The 21,960-nt window shown below is 35.9% G+C and overlaps 1 protein-coding gene across 2 annotated transcripts in view; it reads left to right on the top strand.

Annotated features, from left to right (window-relative positions):
* SUGCT (succinyl-CoA:glutarate-CoA transferase) overlaps window positions 1-21,960 on the top strand; it is a 688,910-nt gene that overhangs the window by 298,726 nt on the left and 368,224 nt on the right. For both annotated transcript variants that reach the window (XM_029233791.1, XM_029233792.1), the window contains exon 12: window positions 2,647-2,749. In XM_029233791.1, coding sequence (XP_029089624.1) covers window positions 2,647-2,749 — 103 coding nt within the window. The remainder of the gene's footprint in view (window positions 1-2,646; window positions 2,750-21,960) is intronic.

Genomic DNA, 21,960 nt, shown 5'->3' with positions numbered 1-21,960 from the left:
TTTTCATGTTAAGAAATTGAAACTCAAGTCTATCTTTAAGCAGCAGTGTTTCATCTGCCTAAATGATGTAATCTGATTAATAATAACCATTCGGCATCAAGTGAATTCAACAAAAATCTAGAATTAAATATATGGGTTGATTTAGTAAGTTTACAATTAAGTCTGAATTGTTTTATGAATCTCCAAGGAACTTCCCAGAGGAGGCCCTAGCTTCGAGACTTACTACACTGGATCCAGGGACACCCTTCTTGTCTTATCTTCAGGATTGTGTTGCCCTGAGTGAGTTAAATCAGCTCTTTCCATTTTTTTTTTAGCAGAATTTTTGTGGTTCATGAAAACAAGCACTTACAGATTTTCTTGCATAGATAAAGGAAAGGATTCTACATCAGATTTAGATCAAGAGATAGATTTTCAGAAGAAAATGATGGATGTGTCCTCTGGGAGTAACGGAATGCAGTGATGTTCGTCTCTGACTGATTGAGTTTAAGGCATTTGTGAACACTTCCACGCCCACACCCACTCAAATACACAAACAGTGGTCACAACTGCAGCTCCAGACGCTGCCTCTCTCCCCAGTCTCATATCCAAAGTGCATCCGTTGTTTTCCATAACATGAAATAAATCCCTCCCTTTTGCCCAGTGGTGAAAAGCTTATATAAATACTAAAACTTCAACTATTCCCCTGAGTTTTCTGTTGGCAAGCCTGCAGCTATGGGTTTGTTGAGATATTGACATGCATTTTCTGTGCAGATCTTTCAGGCCACTTGGGTGAGTCCAGTGGTGATAAATTTATGTCTTGAAAATTCATCAGAGTAACCATTATAACACTCTGTTTATGAAAACTTAAATAATTAACACCCTGATTTAAAAGGCTCCAGGTTCAAAGTACCTCTTTTATTCTTTCAACATATATCATTCTGGTGATATATATCTATATATATCTTAGCAAGTCTCCTCCAGGAGATGACTTTAATAGTCATTGAAAAGAAAATGTGGATGCGAAGAATTGACTAATTCAAAACATATAATCTTGCATTGTGGCGTTCCCATGAAAGAATATTTTTCAGTATTTAGAGGTGAAGTCTTTTATTGTGTACTAAATAGGGATAGTTAACGTTACTGGGCCATAATTAATGTGTATAATGAAAAATCTTTATCATAATGGAAAGAAAAGGGGGAAGGCGACAAAAATCAATGCCTGGTGTAGAGTAGACGCTCCTTAGGTGGTTGTAGAATAAGTGGATGTGTGAATAGGATTAATTATATTCCTAGTGAAATGTATACTACCTTCATTAAAAATTTTTATCAGATTCTTGTGTAAAAAATTTATATGATTGAACATAGTTGTTCATATAGTAGTCTGTCTTTTAGAGTATGTTAATTCAAACTTCTCTTTTCTTTTTATCTATTAGATGGCAATTAGAGAAGTGTTCTCAAAGTATTGACACTTTTTAATCTTTTTTTTAAATAGTGGAAAAGGTGCATTTCTCTGACATAATTCCCATAGAATCTGCTAATCTGAAATTAATTTTAGCTATGTCTGAGAGAGCTGAATAGAAGCCCATGAATATTAACTATTTCTACTACACTTCCACTAGCCCTCCCATATTCGTGAAGCATTTTACTTGCTGCCAATAATTTACTATAGCTAATGCTTTTTAAAAATTTCTTTTAACCTAGATTATTACTTAACTAAAAATAGTTTGCTATTTTAACAATTAACAGTTGTCAAATTCTTCATATATTACAAACTATGAGTGTTTATTTGTCTTTGAGGATCCAAGATTTTGTTTCTGTGCTCACTGTCTTAACAGAGAACTAAAAAACAGTAAATCTCATTAATGAATTAGGTCTCCTTTCCTTAAGACCTAATAGAGAAAAGAAAGGAAATCAAATAAGCTTTTGTGTCTGTGAAGTCCAATTTTAAATTATAGTAAAAATAAAACAGAGGTAAAGGACTTGGATGAATTTGAGGGTTGTTGGCTAAATTGAGGTATTAGTCTTTACATGTCTCCATTTGTTCTAATTGGTAAACCACAGTGCAAGTAAATAAGTAATTAAGGTTTTTTTTTAGGCCAGTGGTTGTGGCTGTTAATTCTGGTGTGCTTTAAGAGTAATGGAGGTAAAACATACAGCTTTCTTTTAAAACCAATTCATTAGTTTATTTTTTGTTTTGAGGAATAATTTAGCATATCTGTGTCTATCTTAACCTCATGTACTATTGCCTGAGACCTAAAAAACACTGCACAATGACGTTATGCTCAAAACTTCAGTAACATTATATTATCATCATTAAATTCATCAAGTGCTCAATACCACATTTGAAGCTCAGTTAATACCATTTTCTACATAATCTCTCTTCTCCAAGGGTCTCTCTGTCAAAAAGTTCATAGGGTCAGAAATAGGAGGAATTTCAACTCTAATGGTGGATTTGCAAACAAGGGGATGGGAGTGGCTATTCTTATAACTTACAGGGCAACTCAAGTTGTTTCATATTGGCAACATTCTCTCAAAACTAGGCACAAGGAAAGTTAAAGAAACATGTTTTTGTCATTATCAGTTGCTTTCAAAGAGGGCCGCAGGAGAAAACACGTTGTGTACATTCTTTAGAGTATAAAAGTGCATCCTTTTTTGGTCTCTTCCTAGGTTTGAAGAAGAAATGACCAGCAAGTGGTTACACCTCTTCGAAGGCAGTGGAGTCCCGTATGGCCCAATTAACAACATGAAGAATGTGTTTGCAGAACCCCAGGTTTGTTTTTTGAAATTTTTAGTATGTTTCGGTTAAAACCACAAGAATTTGCCTCTCTTTTCTATCCAGACTGATTCATATAAGTGTACATTAGCCATTGATCTTGAGCTTAAGTCACATCACCTGATTTTTTACTCTTACGTTAAAGTGTGGGTCTGAAATAAAAATAATCAGAATTTAGCACTGGCAGCCTACAATCATACTTTTATATGTATCTGATCAAAAATATTTCTTCAGCAGCCATAAAGTATCCAAGGTCAGGGCATGTGTTTTCGCTGAAAAATAGAAATATAGACAATTGAAAGGTTGGAGTCAGGCACGCAGAGATCATTCTCTGCAGAAAGAAATGGGAGGACCTTCACAGCTGTAGTCCCCCTCTCATCGTATGGCTGTCTTAAAATGTACAAAGCAAGTCATCATTAGTTCTGCTGATGCGAGGCTTTCTATATGCTTTGATTAATGTGCATTACTCGTGGAGAATAAATGTACTTGAATAGAGATTTGTGCTATACATTGCTTACAGACTCCTTCTTGGGGTACAGAAATAAGGATCATCTGAAAAAATATTTCTTCTATAACATTGTTCAAATGATTTTTTTTAGATAATGTCAAAATAATAAGTTTTGATTTTATTACTTTAATCAGTATCACTGCAAGCAATTTACCATTTCTCAGATTCACATATTAATCCCACAATGTAGAGGAACTGCCTTTTTCTATGAAACTTTCGCCGTGATTATTCATGTGTCTGTCAGCTTCTGTCATTTCAAAATTATAGTTTTTCTCTTTATTCTTTTCATTTTTTATAGTGGTAGATTTTTCTTTGAAATGAATTGTTGAAAATGGAATATACTTTTTTAAGGGAGCAAACTGACCTAATTCTAACTTTGGTACCTTCATGTTACATGAATATCTGTTTAAAGGATAATTGAACTGTGTTCAGTTCAATGATTATAATATTTACTGGAGAAAAAAAGGTGAATGAATGCAGGAATTCTGCTCTGTGCTATTTTTTTCTGCCAAGATTGTGAGTATGGCAACACTTTGTTCCTAATGAAAGAACGGTCAATAAGAATTGGAGAAAAGGGTTGCCCACTTGATATGGACTGAGTCTTTGTGAAAGGGTCCCCACTACATCAGTGATTAATGCTGGTGATTCCTTGTGATGAGGTAGCAGTTTGTGCACCCTGAATGTAGACCAGAGGGCCAGCTTTCTCACTTCAAGCTTTGGCTTTAAGCTGTTGTAGGGGAATGGGTGGGTTTCACCATTATTTTCCTGCTTAAAAGTAGAACCAAGGTGTGTAGGACACATTTCTCTAGAGAGAATTCCTGAGGGTTTTTCCATCAGCACTTCTGTTGGCTCCATCTGTGTTTCATCAGGAATAAAGGCACCAAAGCAAAAAATGTTATTTTAAAAATTATTAGATATATTCAAGTGTTACTTATTTTTTAGGCTTTGATAAACAAGGATCCAAGGTCCCATCCTTAAAATTGTTCACTTTATGGGCTGGTACGGATTGAATGTTGGGTAATTAGGATTTTCATTCCCAATTTTCCCTTGTAGCTCACTTTAATTACTTTAATTTTTGTATCTCAACTCTTTTGGACCTGCAGGAAGTTTCTATTATTGGTCTATGGCTTATTTTAGTTCTTAAACAATTTTTCAAATGGAGAATAGTGATATTCTAAGTCAGGATACCAACTTTTCCTACTACCCCAAAAGTCTTTGAAAACTGCCTTCTTATCCACCAAAAAGTAGATTCTAATTGTTACAATTCTAATATCAAAAATTCTTAATCATACAGTGATAGTTATTGACAATAGCGTAGAGCTGGTCTCTTATATACCATTTCATTCTTCTTTGGAATTTAAACACCAAAATGTGTGTATAAAATTATCTGGACTTTTAGAAAGACTAGAGAGCAGTGTAATATTAGTACAAGGACCTACTGTATGGCACAGGGAACTCTGCTCAATATTCTGTAACAACCTAATCAGGAAAAGAATTTGAAAAGGAATAGATACATGTGTATGTATAACTGAATCACTTTGTTGTACACCTGAAAGTAACACAACATTGGTAATCAACTGTACTCCAATATAAAATAAAAAGTGAAAAAAGTAAAAATAAGCAAAGATGACTATGGCAATTGTACGTAGGACTGTTTGGCACAAGACGTAAGGGCACCATCTTTCCCCTATGCCTGGAAATGTTTGGCTCTTTTAGAAGGAATTCCCTATCATTATGTATTTTGAAAGGAATGTAGAAGCTGAAAAAATCAGGGAGTTAAAAAAAATTTGTATAAAATAAATACAGTAGTAAGACCACGGAGTCAGAAGTGTTGGGCAGTTTTATGTTTTCTAGGCTTTGGTTTCCTCAATAGTAAAGTGATGAAATAGAATCTTTTCTCTATATTGTAAGTGTTAAATGTGACAATGTTTATCAAAGGCACATAGTAGGGATTGCTAGATGGTAAAAGTTTAGTAAATGGTAATAGCTCTGGTTATGGTGCCCTTTATGGTTATATTTTTATTAAAAAACACTTTCTTTTACTTATTATTTAGTGGATAGAGGCAAATCCAGTGTAGCTGCAGGGATGGGGATCATTAGCTTAAAATCAAGGTCTAACTAATATCCTTTTAAGAAAATCCGTCTGCAGACTTTGTGCCAAGAAGTTCTCAGCCCTTCAGTAATTTTTCTGATTACTGAAAATCTTTTTGTTTTCCGTAAAAGTCTGATTTCCGTTCAAGGTGTCCTCCCTTGTTTTTCCCCTGACGAGCTGTGGAGTTTCTTGGCCCTGGGTACATGGAACCGGCCACTTCTGTTCAGATGTGGGACCGCACCGCTGGCGCCCGTGGCCCAGCTCTCCATGTGCGCCGTGCCAGCACAGCTGCTAGTTCAACTGAAAATTGATTTGGGTGAAGTACAAGGCCTGGAACATGGCGCAGGAAGTGAGACTTTGATGAAGTGGAAAGGGGTATATCTAACCAAAAAAAGAAAGAAGAAAAAAGATTAGAAGCATCAAAGAGCAGGAGATAATTTTCTGTGGGTCTACTTATCAAGTGGACCATTTATGTTTCATCTGTGGTTTGAACGTGGTAGACAACAAAATTTGCTTGATGGTCGAAACTGTTCCTAACCAAAATAATTTCCTCATAGTCTCATGTTCTGAGAAAACTTGCCTTTTTGACTCAACTGAAACAACAAATGATTCTTTTTTTTCTTGGATAGATGCAAGGGTGTCTACCTTTTATCCTCTGATTATATGCTACAGACCTTTGCACAGTTAAAATGATCCTGCAGGCATCCACTGTTAAGTCAATCAGCAATACTACAGGAGATTTTGGTCTGTATTTACTGCTATCTCTGAGAAATTTTGATCCAAAACCCTTTTAGTGGTAGTTTTATTGTTTTTTATCCCTCAATGATAAATTATCTGTGGAAAACTCTGTGCATTGTAGAAGTATAATATAGATTATCTGCATGTAGATTTTAATAGTCATGTTTCCAAGTGCTTTCTTAAAATATCTTCTTTTAATCAGGCCAAGATTGTGTAGTACATTAAAGGAATTCTTAAAAAGTTTAAAAAACTTACTAGATGACCTCAGTATGGTCCTATTTAACATACCCTTGGGAACATGTGCATGAAATACATTGTGGTTTGAGGTTTTCCAACCCAAACAGACTTAAAAGAAAATGCAGCTTTTAATAGAAACGATTCAAATTCCTGCAAAAATAGGTATGGATTTCACCACTGAGAGGGTTTAAAAGCATCATTATCTACCATGAGAATCAAAAGAGAATGTGTTATCCTGCTTTTTCTATTTTGCTCAAGACCGTAAATTTGGCGGTTCTAGTGTATCACCATTTTTGAATGAAATGCTCAGTTAAAAAATATATGTGTATATGAATGACTGAACCTCTGATGAATGTTTTTCTTTCTCCTTGATGCCATGACCTGTGGGTGGGGAAGAGAGGGCAAAGGAAAACTGGTGTTATTTAACAGAGTCTTCACATTTATACCACACAAGTTGAATCCATCAGGTGTAAGACATCACCCTGAAGCATCACTTCTGAGAACTATTGGGAGGGAAATATCAGAACTGAAATATCACAGCTGGCCCTGATTTTAACTGGTGCCAAACACCTGCAGACTCTAAAAGGATACCAAAATAAAACCCCACCCTGTGGCAGCAAGCCAGCCCTTAACAACCCTTCCTTAACTTTGCATCACCATCAAGATTAATTTAACATTTTCTACAGAAACCTTATTCTTCCTGTCCCAGAAGGCCATTATAACTCCTGTAGCCAATCTTTCGTATGGGATACATATGTCATAGAAACAGAGTGAAGTCTTGAAATATTTGATAGCTTAAAATTATCTGTTGTTTTCATATCATTATTTGTGGAAGCCTGTGAAGTTGGAGGCTTTATTAATCTCTAGGCTAGCTCATATTCTCCAAGTGACTTTGTTTTAGCACATTTTGGCAAAATATCTGAGCATCTGGGGGGAAAAAGCCTTTAGGATTCATATAGTGAGTGTCAGAAGCTCCCCAAAATACAGAGCTATTTTTCAAGTCCTTTCTACCTTATACATGCAGACACACATGTGCACACATGCACACACATACATACACACATGCACTACTGATGCATTTTAAAGATTGCCTTTTGAATGACATTAGTTAATATTTATTGAAATGCAGTTGCATAGCCCTGGGAGGGTTATACAAATCAAGCAAAATTATATCCTTGTTTCTAATACTGCTGCGGAATACATACATACAGTGCTCCCTGTAACTGGAAAACAGTTGATGAAGATCTGAGGTAAAACAGTATGTCTGGAAATAATTCCTAGTAGACAAAAGAGATACAAAAATAAAATTTATGTATATCTCTGAGTATATATGACACATTTCAGATAGTCAACAAATTCAGACATTTTGTTCTGTGATACCTGGGTATAATATTTTCAGTTTTGGAAAAAATAATCTGTTTCGTACGTAAGTGATCAAATGAAATAAAAATTGAAAGTTTAAGGATTCAATTTTATATTAAAATATAAGACAGTGATATCCAATTTTATTTTGTTGTGTTGAAAAGAATCGTAATACAAAAAACCCTCATGCGTTATCATGTAAGAGGAAACCTATTGAAATGTCAAATAAAAGTTAAGGTCTTAGTATTACATTACTGGCATTTTATGTTCATTCTTTATGTATACCTAGGAAATTTGGATGCATCGGGTTTTTTTAAGCTATCACACTTACATATTTAGATATCTAACTGGAATGCCTTGGACATTACCTGATTGACATTGATGGAAAAAAGGTAATAGAATTTATGTTAAAGAAAAGTCTCTCTTTTTGTTATTTTCATGAAAGGCATGGTTCAGGGCAGAGGAGACTGTAGTCACTTTTTCATTCAGTCAGTCACTCAGTTATTTGTTCAGCAAATAGTAATTTCTGGCCTGCTATATATGTATGGTCTTTTAATTTTTTTTATTTTTGGCTGCAGTGGGTCTTGTGGCTGCGCACGGGCTTTCTCTAGTTGCGGCGAGTGGGGGCTACTCTTCTTTGCGGTGCGCGGGCTTCGCACTGCGGTGGCTTCTCTTGTTGCGGAGCACGGGCTCTAGGCCCGCGGGCTTCAGTAGTTGCAGCACGTGGGCTCAGTAGTTGTGGCACGTGGGCTCTAGAGCGCAGGGTCAGTAGTTGTGGTGCACGGGCTTAGTTGCTCCACGGCATGTGGGATCTTCCCGGACCAGGGATCGAACCCTGTCCCCTGCATTGGTAGGTGGATTCTTAACTACTGTGCCACCAGGGAAGTCCTGTGTGGTCTTGTGTTAGGTATTTGGCCAGGGGAGGGATGAAGGAAAACAGTGAAGCAGTAGGACAAAGATGAAACTATTAAGCATTCAGGAAGGTTGTACAGTCCAGTTTAAGGTAGAAAGTGTCCAGTGTCACAGAAGAGTAACACAAAAATGCTCTGGGTATTTTTAGTAGCAAGAAATGATAGGTATAAAGCATCATGAGATTCTCCTATTTAATTAATTAACAAAAGCTTAAAATCTGACAAAGACTTGCAAAATGTCTTAATCATGAAATTTACCAAAGAACTCTTTATCCTTTTAAATACTCTTTGTAATTAGCTTATCATATTACTAATAAATTCCTTCTCAATGATTAAGCGGAATTTAATGGAGGGTTTCAATTCTATTCAGTAATTTTGAAGATATTTGTGATCTGAGAAAGTCTGAAGACTTTTTTATTTTTATTTTTGGCAAAAGTTATTTTCTCTGTCTCTCCTCTTTCTCACAGTTTATTCATCAGACTCCACTTATCTCCTATTTCAGAGTAGAGATTCATAGTATAAGCATTGACTTTTACCGAGCCTTGAACTTTCAAGTCAAAGACATAATTTATTATTTTGATGAGTAAAAAATAGGAACCAAGAAAGAGTAATCTCAGGAAAGTGCCAATAAAAATCACAGTGAGGAGCTTCCATACTGTTTTCCATAGTGGCTGTACAAATGTACCTTCCCATCAACAGAGCACAGGGTTCCCTTTTCTCCACATCCATGTCAGCATTTGTTCTCTCTTGTCTTTTTCATGATAGACATCCTAACAGGTGTGAAGTGATATCTCACTGTGGTTTTGATTTGCATTTGTCTGATGATTAGTGATGTGTACTTTTTCATGTACCTGTTGGCCATTTGTGTGTCTACTTTGGAAAAATGTCTATTCAAGTCCTTTGCCCATTTTTAATAGAAGTATACATTAAATAATTTGAAGTTTATCAATACAGTGGAACAATATATTGCCTTTATCTCATGGTTTTGAGGAATGACATGGAAAGTGTTCATTTATAAAAATAAAAATGCAGCATACAAAATTGTGTATATTGTATGATCTCAATTTTGTAAAACTATTCTCTTGAAAACAATCGTATGTTACTTTGTAATCAGGAAAATAATGGGTTTAAATATTCCCATAGCTTAAATAGTTTCTTAAGTGGAAATTTAAAATGAATTTTTGTTATTTTTAAATAGTTAAAACAGATGCCAATACGGAATGCTATGATTTCACATATGTATTCAAATGAAAATACTTTTTTATTGAGGTGTAATTGGCATATAACATTATATTAGTTTCAAGTGTACAACGTAATGATTAGATATTTGTATATAGCATGAAATGATCACCACAATAAATCAATTTAAAATCCATCACCATCCATAGTTAAAATTTTTTTTTCTTATGATGAGAGCTTTTAAGATCTACTTTCTCAGCAACTTTCAAATATATAGCTTATTAACTATAGTCCCCATGCTGTACATTACATCTCCATGACTTATTTATTTTATAGCTGGAAGTTTGTACTTTTTGACTCCCTTTGCGCATAAAGATACTTTTAAGTATCATTTATTGTAGTTATTTACATACATTAGAAACATTCTAGTTGTACTATTGGTAGTACTGAACATGAACAATGATTGACAAGGACTGAGCACTATTGATATTTTAAGAACTTTTCTAAAATGATTAATAATGAAGGAGGAATAGATACTAAATGGTGTATTTGTCACCTAAAGGGAGCTTGGAATGGAGTTCTACGTTTTTTGAGAACTCAGCAGTTAAAAATGCACCCTGAATTTGCAATTTATCTCTTTTATTTTTGTCAGTGTGCTTTAGGTGTTGTACTAAGAAACCACTGACTAACCTAAGGACATGAATATTTACATCTATATTTTCTTATAAGAGTTTTACAATTTTTAAGTCTTATATTCAGGTCTATGATCCATTTTGAGTGCGTGTGTGTGTGTGTGTGTGTGTGTGTGTATGAATTTATCTCATTGTTCCAGCATCGTTTGTTAAAAAGATTATTCTTTTCCCATTGAATTTTCTTGGCACTCTTGTTCAAAATCCATTGGCTCTTAAAGAAAGGTTAATTTCAGAAGTTTGATTAAGAGTGTCTTGATTAATTTTCATATTTGTGTGAATTTCTCAAACTTTCTAAGTTTGATTTCTAATTGTATTCACTGTGTTTGAAAAACATACTTTGTGTGATTTCAAGTTCTTCAAATTTATGGAGGCTTATGTTATGCCCTATCATAGAATCGATCTGCAGAATGTTCCATGTGTTCTTAAGAAGAATGTATATGTTGTTGAAGTATTCTGTAGATGTCTATTAGGTCTTGTTTATACCATTGTTTAACTCTTGTATTTCCTTGCTGATCTTCTGCCTAGTCATTATATCCATTATGGAAAGTTGGGTGTTGACTTCTCCACCTCATACTGTTGCATTGTCTGTCTAACCTTTCAGTCAGTTTTTGCTTCATGTATTTTTGGGCTCTGTTGTTATGTGCATATATGCTTATCATGGTTATATCTTCCTGATGGATTGTCCCTTTTATCATCATGTCTCTCTCTTTACTTCTATAACATGTTTTCTTTTAATATCTATTTTCGATATTTCTGATATATATATGTATATATATTTTAATATAACCACCCACTCTCTTTTATGGTTGTGGTTTGCATTGTACATCTTTTTCCATCCTTTTATTTTCAGCCTGTTTGCATGTTTGAATCTAAAGTATCTCTCACATAGATAGTATATAGTTGGGTCCTGTTTTTTTAAAATCCAATTTGCAAATATCTGCTTTTTGATTGAATTTTATTTTTTTTCACATCTTTATTGGAGTATAATTGCTTTCCAATGGTGTGTTAGTATAAAAGAGTGAATCAGGGCTTTCCTGGTGGCACAGTGGTTGAGAGTCCGCCTGCTGATGCGGGGGACATGTGTTCGTGCCCCGGTCTGGGAAGATCCCACATGCCGTGGAGCGGCTAGGCCCGTGAGCCACGGCCGCTGAGCCTGCGCGTCCGGAGCCTGTGCTCCGCAACGAAAGAGGCCACGACAGTGAGAGGCCCTTGTACCGCAAAAAAAAAAAAAAAAGGGTGAATCAGCTATACGTATACGTATATCTCGATATCCCCTCCCTCTTACGTCTCCCTGCGACCCTGCCTATCCCACCCCTCTAGGTGGACACAAAGCACCGAGCTGATCTCCCTGTGCTATGCGGCTGCTTCCCACTAGCTACCTGTTTTACATTTGGTAGTGTATATATGTCCATGCCACTCTCTCACTTCGTCCCAGCTTACCCTTCACCCTCCCCATGTCCTCAAGTCCATTCTCTACGTCTATGTATTTATTCCTGTCATACCCCTAGGTTTTTCAGAACCACTTTTTTTTTTTTTTTAGATTCCATATGTATGTGTTAGCATACGGTATTTGTTTTTCTCTTTCTGACTTACTTCACTCTGTATGACAGACTCTAGGTCCATCCACCTCACTACAAATAACTCAATTTCATTTCTGTTTATGGCTGAGTAATATTCCATTGTATATATGTGCCACATCTTCTTTATCCATTCATCTGTCGATGGGCACTTAGGTTGCTTCCATGTCTTGGCTACTGTAAGTAGAGCTGCAGTGAACATTGTGGTACGTGACTCTTCTTGAATTATGGTTTTCTCAGGGTATATGCCCAGTAGTGGAATTGCTAAGTCATATGGTACCTCTGTTTTTAGTTTTTTAAGGAACCTCTATGCTGCTCTCCATAGTGGCTGTATCAATTCACATTCCCACCAAGAGTGCAAGAGGGTTCCCTTTTTTCCACACCGTCTCCTGCACTTACTGTTTGTAGACATTTTGATAATGGCCATTCTGACTGGTGTGAGGTGATAACCTCATTGTAGTCTTGATTTGCATTTCTCTAATAATTAATGACATTGACGATTCTTTTATGTGTTTGTTGGCAAGCTGTATATCTTCTTTGGAGAAATGTCTATTTAGGTATTCTGCCCATTTTTGAATTGGGTTGTTTGTTTTTTTGATCTTGAGCTGCTTGAATATTTTGGAGATTAATCCTTTGTCAGTTGCTCCGTTTGCAAATATTTTCTCCCATTCTGAGGTCTTGTTTTGGTCTTGTTTTGGTCTTGTTTACGGTTTCCTTTGCTGTGCAAAAGCTTTGAAGTTTCATTAGATCCCATTTGTTTATTTTTGTTTTTATTTCCATTTCTCTAGGAGATGGGTCAAAAAGGATCTTGCTGTGATTTATGTCATAGAGTGTTCTGCCTATGTTTTCCTCTAAGAGTTTGATCGTGTCTGGCCTTACATTTAGGTCTTTAATCCATTTTGAGTGTATTTTTGTGTATGGTGTTAGGGAGAGTTCTAATTTCATTCTTTTAAATATAGCTGTCCAGATTTCCCAGCACCACTTACTGAAGAGGCTGTCTTTTCTCCATTGTGTATTCTTGCCTCCTTTATCAAAGATAAGGTGACCATATATGCGTGGGTTTATCTCTGGGCTTTCTATCCTGTTCCATTGATCTATCTTTCTGTTTTTGTGCCAGTACCATACTTTGTTGATGGCTGTAGGTTTGTAGTATAGTCTGAAGTCAGGGAGCCTGATTCCTCCAGCTCCGTTTTTCTTTCTCAAGATTGCTTTGGCTATTCGGGGTCTTTTGTGTTTCCATACAAGTTGTGAAATTTTTTGTTCTAGTTCTGTGAAAAATGCCATTGGTAGTTTGATAGGGATTGCATTGAATCTGTAGATCGCTTTGGGCAGTATAGTCATTTTCACAATGTTGATTCTTCCAATCCAAGAACATGGTATATCTCTCCATCTGTTTGTATCATCTTTAATTTCTTTCATCCATGTCTTATAGTTTTCTGCATACAGGTCTTTGTCTCCTTAGGTAGGTTTATTCCTAGGTATTTTATTATTTTTGTTGCAGTGGTAAATGGAAGTGTTTCCTTAATTTCTCTTTAGATTTTTCATCATTAGTGTATAGGAATGCCAGAGATTTCTGTGCATTAATTTTGGATCCTGCTACTTGACCAAATTCATTGATTAGCTCTAGTAGTTTTCTGGTAGCATCTTTAGGATTCTCTATGTATAGTGTCATGTCATCTGCAAACAGTGACAGTTTTACTTCTTCTTTTCTGATTTAGATTCCTTTTATTTATTTTTCTTCTCTGATTGCTGTGGCTGAAACTTCCAAAACTATGTTGAATAAGAGTGGTGAGAATGGGCAACCTTGTCTTGTTCATGATCTTAGTCGAAATGATTTCAGTTTTTCACCATTGAGAATGATGTTGGCTGTGTGTTTGTCATATATGGCCTTTATTATGTTGAGGTAAGTTCCCTCTATGCCTTCTTTCTGGAGGTTTTTTTTATCATAAATGGGTGTGAATTTTGTTGAAAGCTTTCTCTGCATCTATTGAGATGATCATATGGTTTTTCTCCTTCAATTTGTTAATATGGTGTGTCACATTGATTGATTTGCATATATTGAAGAATCCGCTTGCATTCCTGGGGTAAACCCCACTTGATGATGGTGTATGATCCATTTAATGTGCTGTTGGATTCTGTTTGCTAGTGTTTTGTTGAGTATTTTTGCATCTATTTTCATCAGTGATATTGGCCTGTTGGTTTCTTTTTTGGTGACATCTTTGTCTGGTTTTGGTATCAGGGTGATGATGGCCTCGTAGAATGAGTTTGGGAGTGGTCCTCCCTCTGCTATATTTTGGAAGAGTTTGAGAAGGATAGATGTTAGCTCTTCTCTAAATGTTTGATAGAATTCACCTGTGAAGCCATCTGGTCCTGGGTTTTTGTTTGTTGGAAGATTTTTAATCACAGTTTCAATTTCAGTGCTTGTGATTGGTCTGTTTATATTTTCTATTTCTTCCTGGTTCAGTCTCAGAAGGTTGTGCTTTTCTTAGAATTTGTCCATTTCTTCCACGTTGTCCATTTTATTGGCATATAGTTGCTTGTTGTAATCTCTCATGATCCTTTGTATTTCTGCAGTGTCTGTTGTAGCTTCTCCTTTTTCACTTCTAATTCTATTGATTTGAGTCTTTTCCCTTTTTTTCTTAATGAGTCTGGCTAATGGTTTATCAGTTTTGTTTATTTTCTCAAAGACCCTGATTGAATTGTTTAAGCCGTTCACACTCACTTTTATTATTGATAGGATTTCCAGCCAACATTTGCTCTCTGTTTCATGTTTTTATTTTTCTATTTCCTTTTCATTGCTTTCATTTGCATTAAGTGGGTATTTTCTAATGTAACATTTAAATTCTTTTAGTGATTTTTGGTGATTTTTTTTATTAGTTTCTCTAGGCCTGTAATGTATATCTTAACTTATCAGGTTTGACTTCAGTTTTATACCAACTTAGTTACAGTGAAATATGGAAACTTTACTCCTATATAACTCCTATAGATATGTATGTATATTATAAACTCAGCAATACAGTTATAATTGTTACTCTATAAATGTTATGTAATATTAAGTCTTTCAAGAAAGCTGATGAAAGAAATGAGAGCTAATTTATATTTATAGAATTTTTAATATTAATCTTATGTATGCTATTTTGCCCTCTTAATTTCTTCTCATTGACCTGAGTTCTAGATTTAAGTTGGATTTGATGTCCTTTCCTTACTCCAACACATGTTTTTTGCTCTTATTCACCTCCCTCGTGCTCTTTATTGTCAAATAGATTACATTTCTGTATGTTATGCGTTCAGAAGTACACTTTTATACATGTTGTTTATTGCAGTAGCATTTTGAATAAGTCAAGAGAAGAAAGGAGAAGAAATATGCAATTGCACTGTTGTTTGTAAATGCCTACATGATTATCTAACTGGTATGCTTTATGTGTGTTAGTGTGTGGATTTGTAGTGCTGTATGGGTCATTTACTTTCATCCTAAAGAATTTTCTTTGGTGTTCAGTGTAATGTAAGTCTGCTGCCAACAAATTCTCTCAGCTTCTGTTTATCTGGGATTATCTTTAGTTTGCCTTCATTTGTGAAAGATAGTTTTGCTGGATACAATATTCTTGTTTGATAGTTTTTACTTTCAGCATTTTGAGTATGTTGCTTCACTGCCTTCTAATTCCCATGGTGTCTAATGAGATGTTATATGTTAATCTTATTGGGTTCCCTTTATGTGATGTAATTTTTCTTTTGCTCTTTTCAGGATTTTCTCTTTGTCTTTGAGCATTTTGAGTATGATGTGTCTGGGTGTGTGTTGATCTCTTTACATTTATCCTACTTAGAGTTCATTGAGCTTCTTGGATGGTAAATTAATGTTTTTCATAAAATTTGTAAAGTTTTATTTCTTTGATTCATCTGTTTCTTCTTCTGGTACCCCAATTATGTGTATGTTGGTGCACTTAATGGTGTCTCACATTTCTCTGAAACTTTGTTTAGTTTTCTTAATTATTTTTTCTTTCTGAAATTCAGACTGAATAATTTCTATTAGTCTACCTCTGAGTTTGAGTTTGCTGATTCTTTCTTCTGATAATTCAAATATATGGTTGAGCCCCTCAAGTGAATTTTTCATTTCAGTTATTGTACTTTTCAACTCCAGAATATCCATTTGATTCCTTTTAATAATTTGAATATTTCTATCTCTTTATTGATATTATCTCTTTGATGAGGCATTGTCTTCATATCTTCCTTTAATTCTTTAAGCATGGTTTCCTTTTGTTCTTCAATCATGTATATAATAGCTGCTTTGAAGTTTTTTTCTGCTACGTCCACCATCTGGGCCTCTTCAAAGGCAGTTTCTATTGCCAGCTCTTTCTTTCTGTGTATTGAACACAGTTTACTGTTCCTTTGCATGTGTCATAATTTTTGGTTGATATCTGGACATTTTAGATCCCCCTACCCCAGAGGTTGTTTTGTTTGTTGCTTACTAGGTCAAACAACAGTGATTTGGCTGTGCTAATTCTGTGAAGTCTTTTTTATCTGCAGTTCACAGCTTCTGATGTCCCAGCTCAGATTGGTTCCACTTGTTTTTATCTTTTACCTAGTGATCACTCCTGGGCAGGCATAAGCCGTTGAGTCAGAATATCACACTTGGCGGTTTCAAGGTGATTGGGCTCAGGCTGCATGTTCTGATTAGCTTTCTGTGGGCCATGGTTCTAATGTCACTTCAGTTTTCCAAACTTCTGTAGAGCTATCCAAATCTGTGATGTGTATTCACCACCTAATAGCCAGCCTGAGATCTGGGTGGTGTTGTATCTGTTAGTTCAGTTCTCAAAGTGTGGTTTGTTGAATTCAGTATGTGCGTATGCCCAGAAATTCATAAACAGCCTTATGCAGTTATATTCCCAAGCCTCTTTCTCATGACCTCCTTGGTAATTTCCAGTTTCCTGGGGTGCCTCTTTTTGGTCTTCTGGCCAGAATGCTATGGCTTTAGTTATCCTGTTCTCCTGTGCACTTCCATAACTGCTCCTGTCTTTGGGACCAGGTGGCAGCCGGACAGAGATAGGAAAAGAACAATGGATTTAACTCCACTTTTTTGAAACTGCTGTTCCATCAAACTTAAAGGGACGTTCCCCTTTCTTTGGATTTTGGCTTTTGCTGGTTCCCATTGCCTCTTCTAGTCAAAGCTGCTGCTACCACTCTCACCTCAGTACTGCCTGAGAGCTGGGGTAGGGAAATGGATAAAAGAAAGCAAAAACCAGGAGATTTCCATGCTCTCTTTGAGTGTTATGCATTCCCTTTCCTATTCCTTGAGCCAGAACTAGGAGGCTTCTCCTGGAGCTTTCTTTGTCTGCACCTATTTTCATTCTGGCTGCTATAACAAAAATACCATTGACAGGGTTACTAATAAACAACAGAAATTTATTTGTCACATTTCTGGAAGCTGGGAAACCCAAGATCAAGGCACTGGCATATTCACTATCTGAACCCACTTCTTGGTTCATAGGCGGCCATTTTTTTCACTTGATCCTCTCATGGTGGAAGGGGTGAGGGAGCTCTCTGAGGTCTCTTTTATAAGGATGTTAATCCCATTCTTGAGGGCTCCATTCTCTTGAACTAACCACCTCCCCAGGACTCCATCTCCAAATACTATCCCACTGGAGGACTAGGTTTCAATGTATGAATTTGGCCAGGGGTGCACAAACATTTATCTATAGCAGCGTCCCAGTGCTCAGTTTGTTTCCTATGTGATTGGGTTCAGACCTGGGGATACAACAGTAAAAAAAAAACTGATAAACTTTCCACTTATATGGTAGTGTTTGAATTCTGTTCTTCCCCTCTCTGTCTGCTGCTGTTGACTTTTGAGTCCTTAAAAAGCTGCTTCATTTATTCTGTCCAGGTTTTATAGCTGCATTCAGTGGGAGCCAATGTAGAGTATACTTATTGCTTCATAGTACCTGGAACCTGAACATTTCAACTTTAAAGCAAACATTTCTTAATATTTAAAAAAAAGTTTCTAGATCATTTTTCTTGAAGAGAATCCTAACACAGTTGTTAAGTTAAAGTAACTCAAAAAGTTCATGTACTTTGCAACTACTTTTTCATGCAAATTAGAATTTTTAGGATATGTCTAATCAAAACAAAATATAGAAATAAATTGAATGAAGAGGTTAATAAATAACTGGAACTACAGTGGACTCCAACTTTTATACTGATTGTCGGGTAAGCAGATGTTATAGTTTTGAACATTTATATGAATATATTTAGATTAATACATTATTGCTTTTGAATTCTTCATATATTGGGATTTTGTTTAGTTTTTTGTTAAAGTAAAGTGTTTCCTGCTACAGGAAAGAAAGAACGTCTTCTGACCTATGGGAATGAGTGGTTAGGTTGTCCTTAAACTATTTTCCTTAAATGTCAATTTTCTATGTTGGTCATCTGACAGTTACCTAGCACTTACTCAGCATTCTCTGGCAAATGCAGTGTTTTGGAGTCTGAAGGAAAACAGAATTCTCAGAAAGAGGAGTAAGGTATCAGAGCCTGCAATGGTCAGGGAGACGGGGCAAAAGTTTTTTTAAGAAAGAGTCTGTTTTCTTGTTTCTGAGCAGTACTAAATCATTCACCAATTTTCACGGCAAATATAATACAAAGCTGGGACCTCCTGTGGTGCTAGGAAGTAAGGAAGTGCCCACAAAATGATGGGAACGTGTGGCAAAGGCATTAATACAAACGAGCCAAGTTCAGAGAGGCCCCAGTAGCCAACGCAGGACAATTTGAATAACAAAACAAATATAAGATAATTATAGTAATGGACTATAATCCACAGAATAAAATAAATATCCATGACTCCATACTGATATAAATAAATAATTGAATCAGTCAGTAAATGTGGAAGAATGCAAAGAACTCTTTAGATTGTAGAGTTTCAACTAATAAACATAAAAGAATCAGGGAAATAGGAAATTATCTTTAGGTAAACATCACAGTAATAATTATTGCAACAAAGAACTGTTGAAGGGTACTAAAACTATGGTGGACAAGAGGATATTTGTATAATCTCAGTGTATCTCTTTATCTTCTCAGTTATAAAGAAAAACTAGGAACTTCACCGTGGGGAACTCTTACTGACATCAGCTTAACCAAGTGATTCAAGTTAGTAGCACCAGTAATAAGATCTGACAACATCATGAATCTTTCCTTATGATGCATAGCATCGCCTTCTTGCCCCAAATTTAATTGTGGGACAATATCTGACCAACTCAAATTGAGAAATTCTATAAAATGCCTGACCAGTGCTCTTCAAAAGTGTCAAGGTTATGCAAGACAAAGACTGAGGAACTGTCCTAGATTGGAGAATGCTAAAAAAAATATGACAATTATTTGCAATGTGGGATACTAGATTGTATCCTGGTCCAGAGAAAAGGGCATTAGTGTGACACTTGTCAAAATTCCAAGTCTCGAGATTAGTTAGTGATATTGTTTCAATTTTAATTTTTTGCTTTTGATAACCAAACATCTGCTATTAACATCTTATATGTTAATAGCAGAAGATGGGTGATGAGTATTTGAGAACCGTGCTTTGCAACTTTTCTGTCCACCTAAAATTATTTCAAAATAAAAAGTAAAAAAAAAGAACACAGAAATTTTATTTCAAACACCTCACATTGTATAAATACAAAGGTAAAGAGCCTTGCATTAAAAAAATGAAAGTGTGAAGTGTCAAAGGGGAGTCCTCTATAGAACATGCAAAATAAAATTTCAAGTTTTATTGCTTCTCAGGTGTCCATCATTTAAAAACAATGCTTATCAAAATATCAGAGGGCTCTTATATGCCATTGCACTTGTTTTTCTCACATTTCAAATTGACTGATTATAATAATTCTCTCTTTGCTGTTCAGGGACGTGAGACTCTGAGTAGTATGAAGCCTGAACTATTATTGATATTTCTGCATCATAGTTGAGATTTTATTTCTGATGCCTGAGGACCACTAAGACAGCAACACACGCAATCAAATGTTCAGATCTTTTTCACACAACTGTAGTTGATCCCTTGTCAAGAATTTAAATGAAAGATAATTTAAATTCATTTTTCTTTAGAAAACAGATTTTTGCTAGTTTATAAAATGTAATTAAAATGTTACCAGAATGCAGTTACTCTTGGAAATACTTCTCTACAGATTCTCATTTTTGCAAAATAGATATGTCTCTTTTAACTTTTATGAAAAATGGTTAAATTTTCACAATTGGTTTCAGAAGCTATCCAGTTTCTTAGTGGCACACTAAGTGTCAATAGTTGTTGTAAGCCCTTTTATATCATCAGGCAGTGATTCTCAAACAGGATGTGCATTAGAGTCACCTGGGGAACTTTTCCAAAATCTAGTTCCTGGAGCTCTAGCATCAGGGATTCTGATAACACAAATCAGTATGGAGTTAAGGATATCTGGAGTTTTAGAAGATTCCCCAAGGAAATGTAGAAATGTAGAATGCTTTGGAGAGGGGAGAGTGTCATGGTTATGAACATGGTCTTTCTAGTTGCGACAGACCTGACTTTTTTTTTTCCACAAATAAATTATGAATTTAATTTAGAAACATGACAAAAATGGGCAAAGGATAAGTTAGAAAGCTCCTACCAAACTGAAAAAAAGGTGTATGCAGTTTATATTGTTAGATAAGCAGACCTGACTTTTATTTGGGCTCTGCCACTTACTCACTAGATGACTTTGGGCATTACTCAACCCTCATATGCCTCAGTTTCCTCCTCTATAAAATAGATGTTTTAATGATTTTGACCTCATCTTTTTAAAAAATATTTCAATGAGAGAAGATAGTGCATATAAAGTGTTTAAAATGAAGGCAATTTTTATTGATTAGTTTTTTAAGATGATTAGATGTTTTCTGGAAAATGCCATAGTGGAAGGGAAGGTATTTCAGGCAGAAGCAGCAACCAAGCAAGGGAATGGGATACGTGAAAAATGCCTGGGGAAATGTGAGAAGGGCAGGTGGTGTGTTATGGCTGGAGCGTAGAGTGTGGATGAGATGTGGTAGGAGGTGAAAATGGAGAACCCAAGAGTCGTTTTATGGAATACTTTATGCCATGCTGAAGAGTTTGATCTGTATCCAAACTGTTTGTCAGAACATGTAGTATGATGCCAGCTCCTGGAAGTGCAGCAGATGTACTCATACCAGCAGCAGTGTATTCTGGTGATCCTGGGTAGCTATGAAGCCCAGGAGAATGTAGGATGTAGGTATGCCTGTGTACACCTATATATGACATATGTCGTGTCTATTAGTCCCAGAGTAGAGATTCAGTATAGAAAGTAGAAGTTCTAAGGTCCAAGCCATATTTGACACAGCCTACCAAAAAAAATACGTTATCAGAGTTAATGGGAACTTAATCATTATAGCTATTCATTCTTTGTTTTATACCTTGTCAGCCATAAATCTGGGACTGAACCTCTCATCAACTCTAATTCGGGTATTAATCAAACTATATATGACCAGTGAACGAGCACTGGGAAGAAGTACGCCCCAGGTTACAGGAAGTCAGCTACGTTAATATATAGATGTGTGCGGGCATGTTGGGGAATGGTATTTATTGAACTACAACTGGACTGACATATCCCATTCTAAGCTCTACTCCTAGCCATCTTGGATTGTGAAATCTGTTTTAAAGAGCTTTCCCCAAGATAAGATTCAGTTCCTAGTCCCATGGAGCTCCATTTTACTTATCCTCAGATTGTCACTAAAGCAGGGGGAAGCCAGGACCTGACTGCGTGGGGACACCCGTATGCAGGGGCAGACACAGGCTAAGCGTGATGCCATTCTGTACTCTGGGATCCTCTGACCCAAGGCACACAGTGCCATCATGTCATTGAAAAAGTTAACTCTTATCCCGTAAAAGTTTATGAATGCGTCTAGGGTTTATTTAAATTA

The sequence above is a fragment of the Monodon monoceros genome, unplaced genomic scaffold (assembly GCF_005190385.1).
Source record: "Monodon monoceros isolate NGI ecotype Baffin Bay Population unplaced genomic scaffold, NGI_Narwhal_1 Super_Scaffold_2, whole genome shotgun sequence".
Classification (NCBI taxonomy): domain Eukaryota; kingdom Metazoa; phylum Chordata; class Mammalia; order Artiodactyla; family Monodontidae; genus Monodon; species Monodon monoceros.
This window is presented reverse-complemented; position numbering and strand designations above follow the sequence as displayed.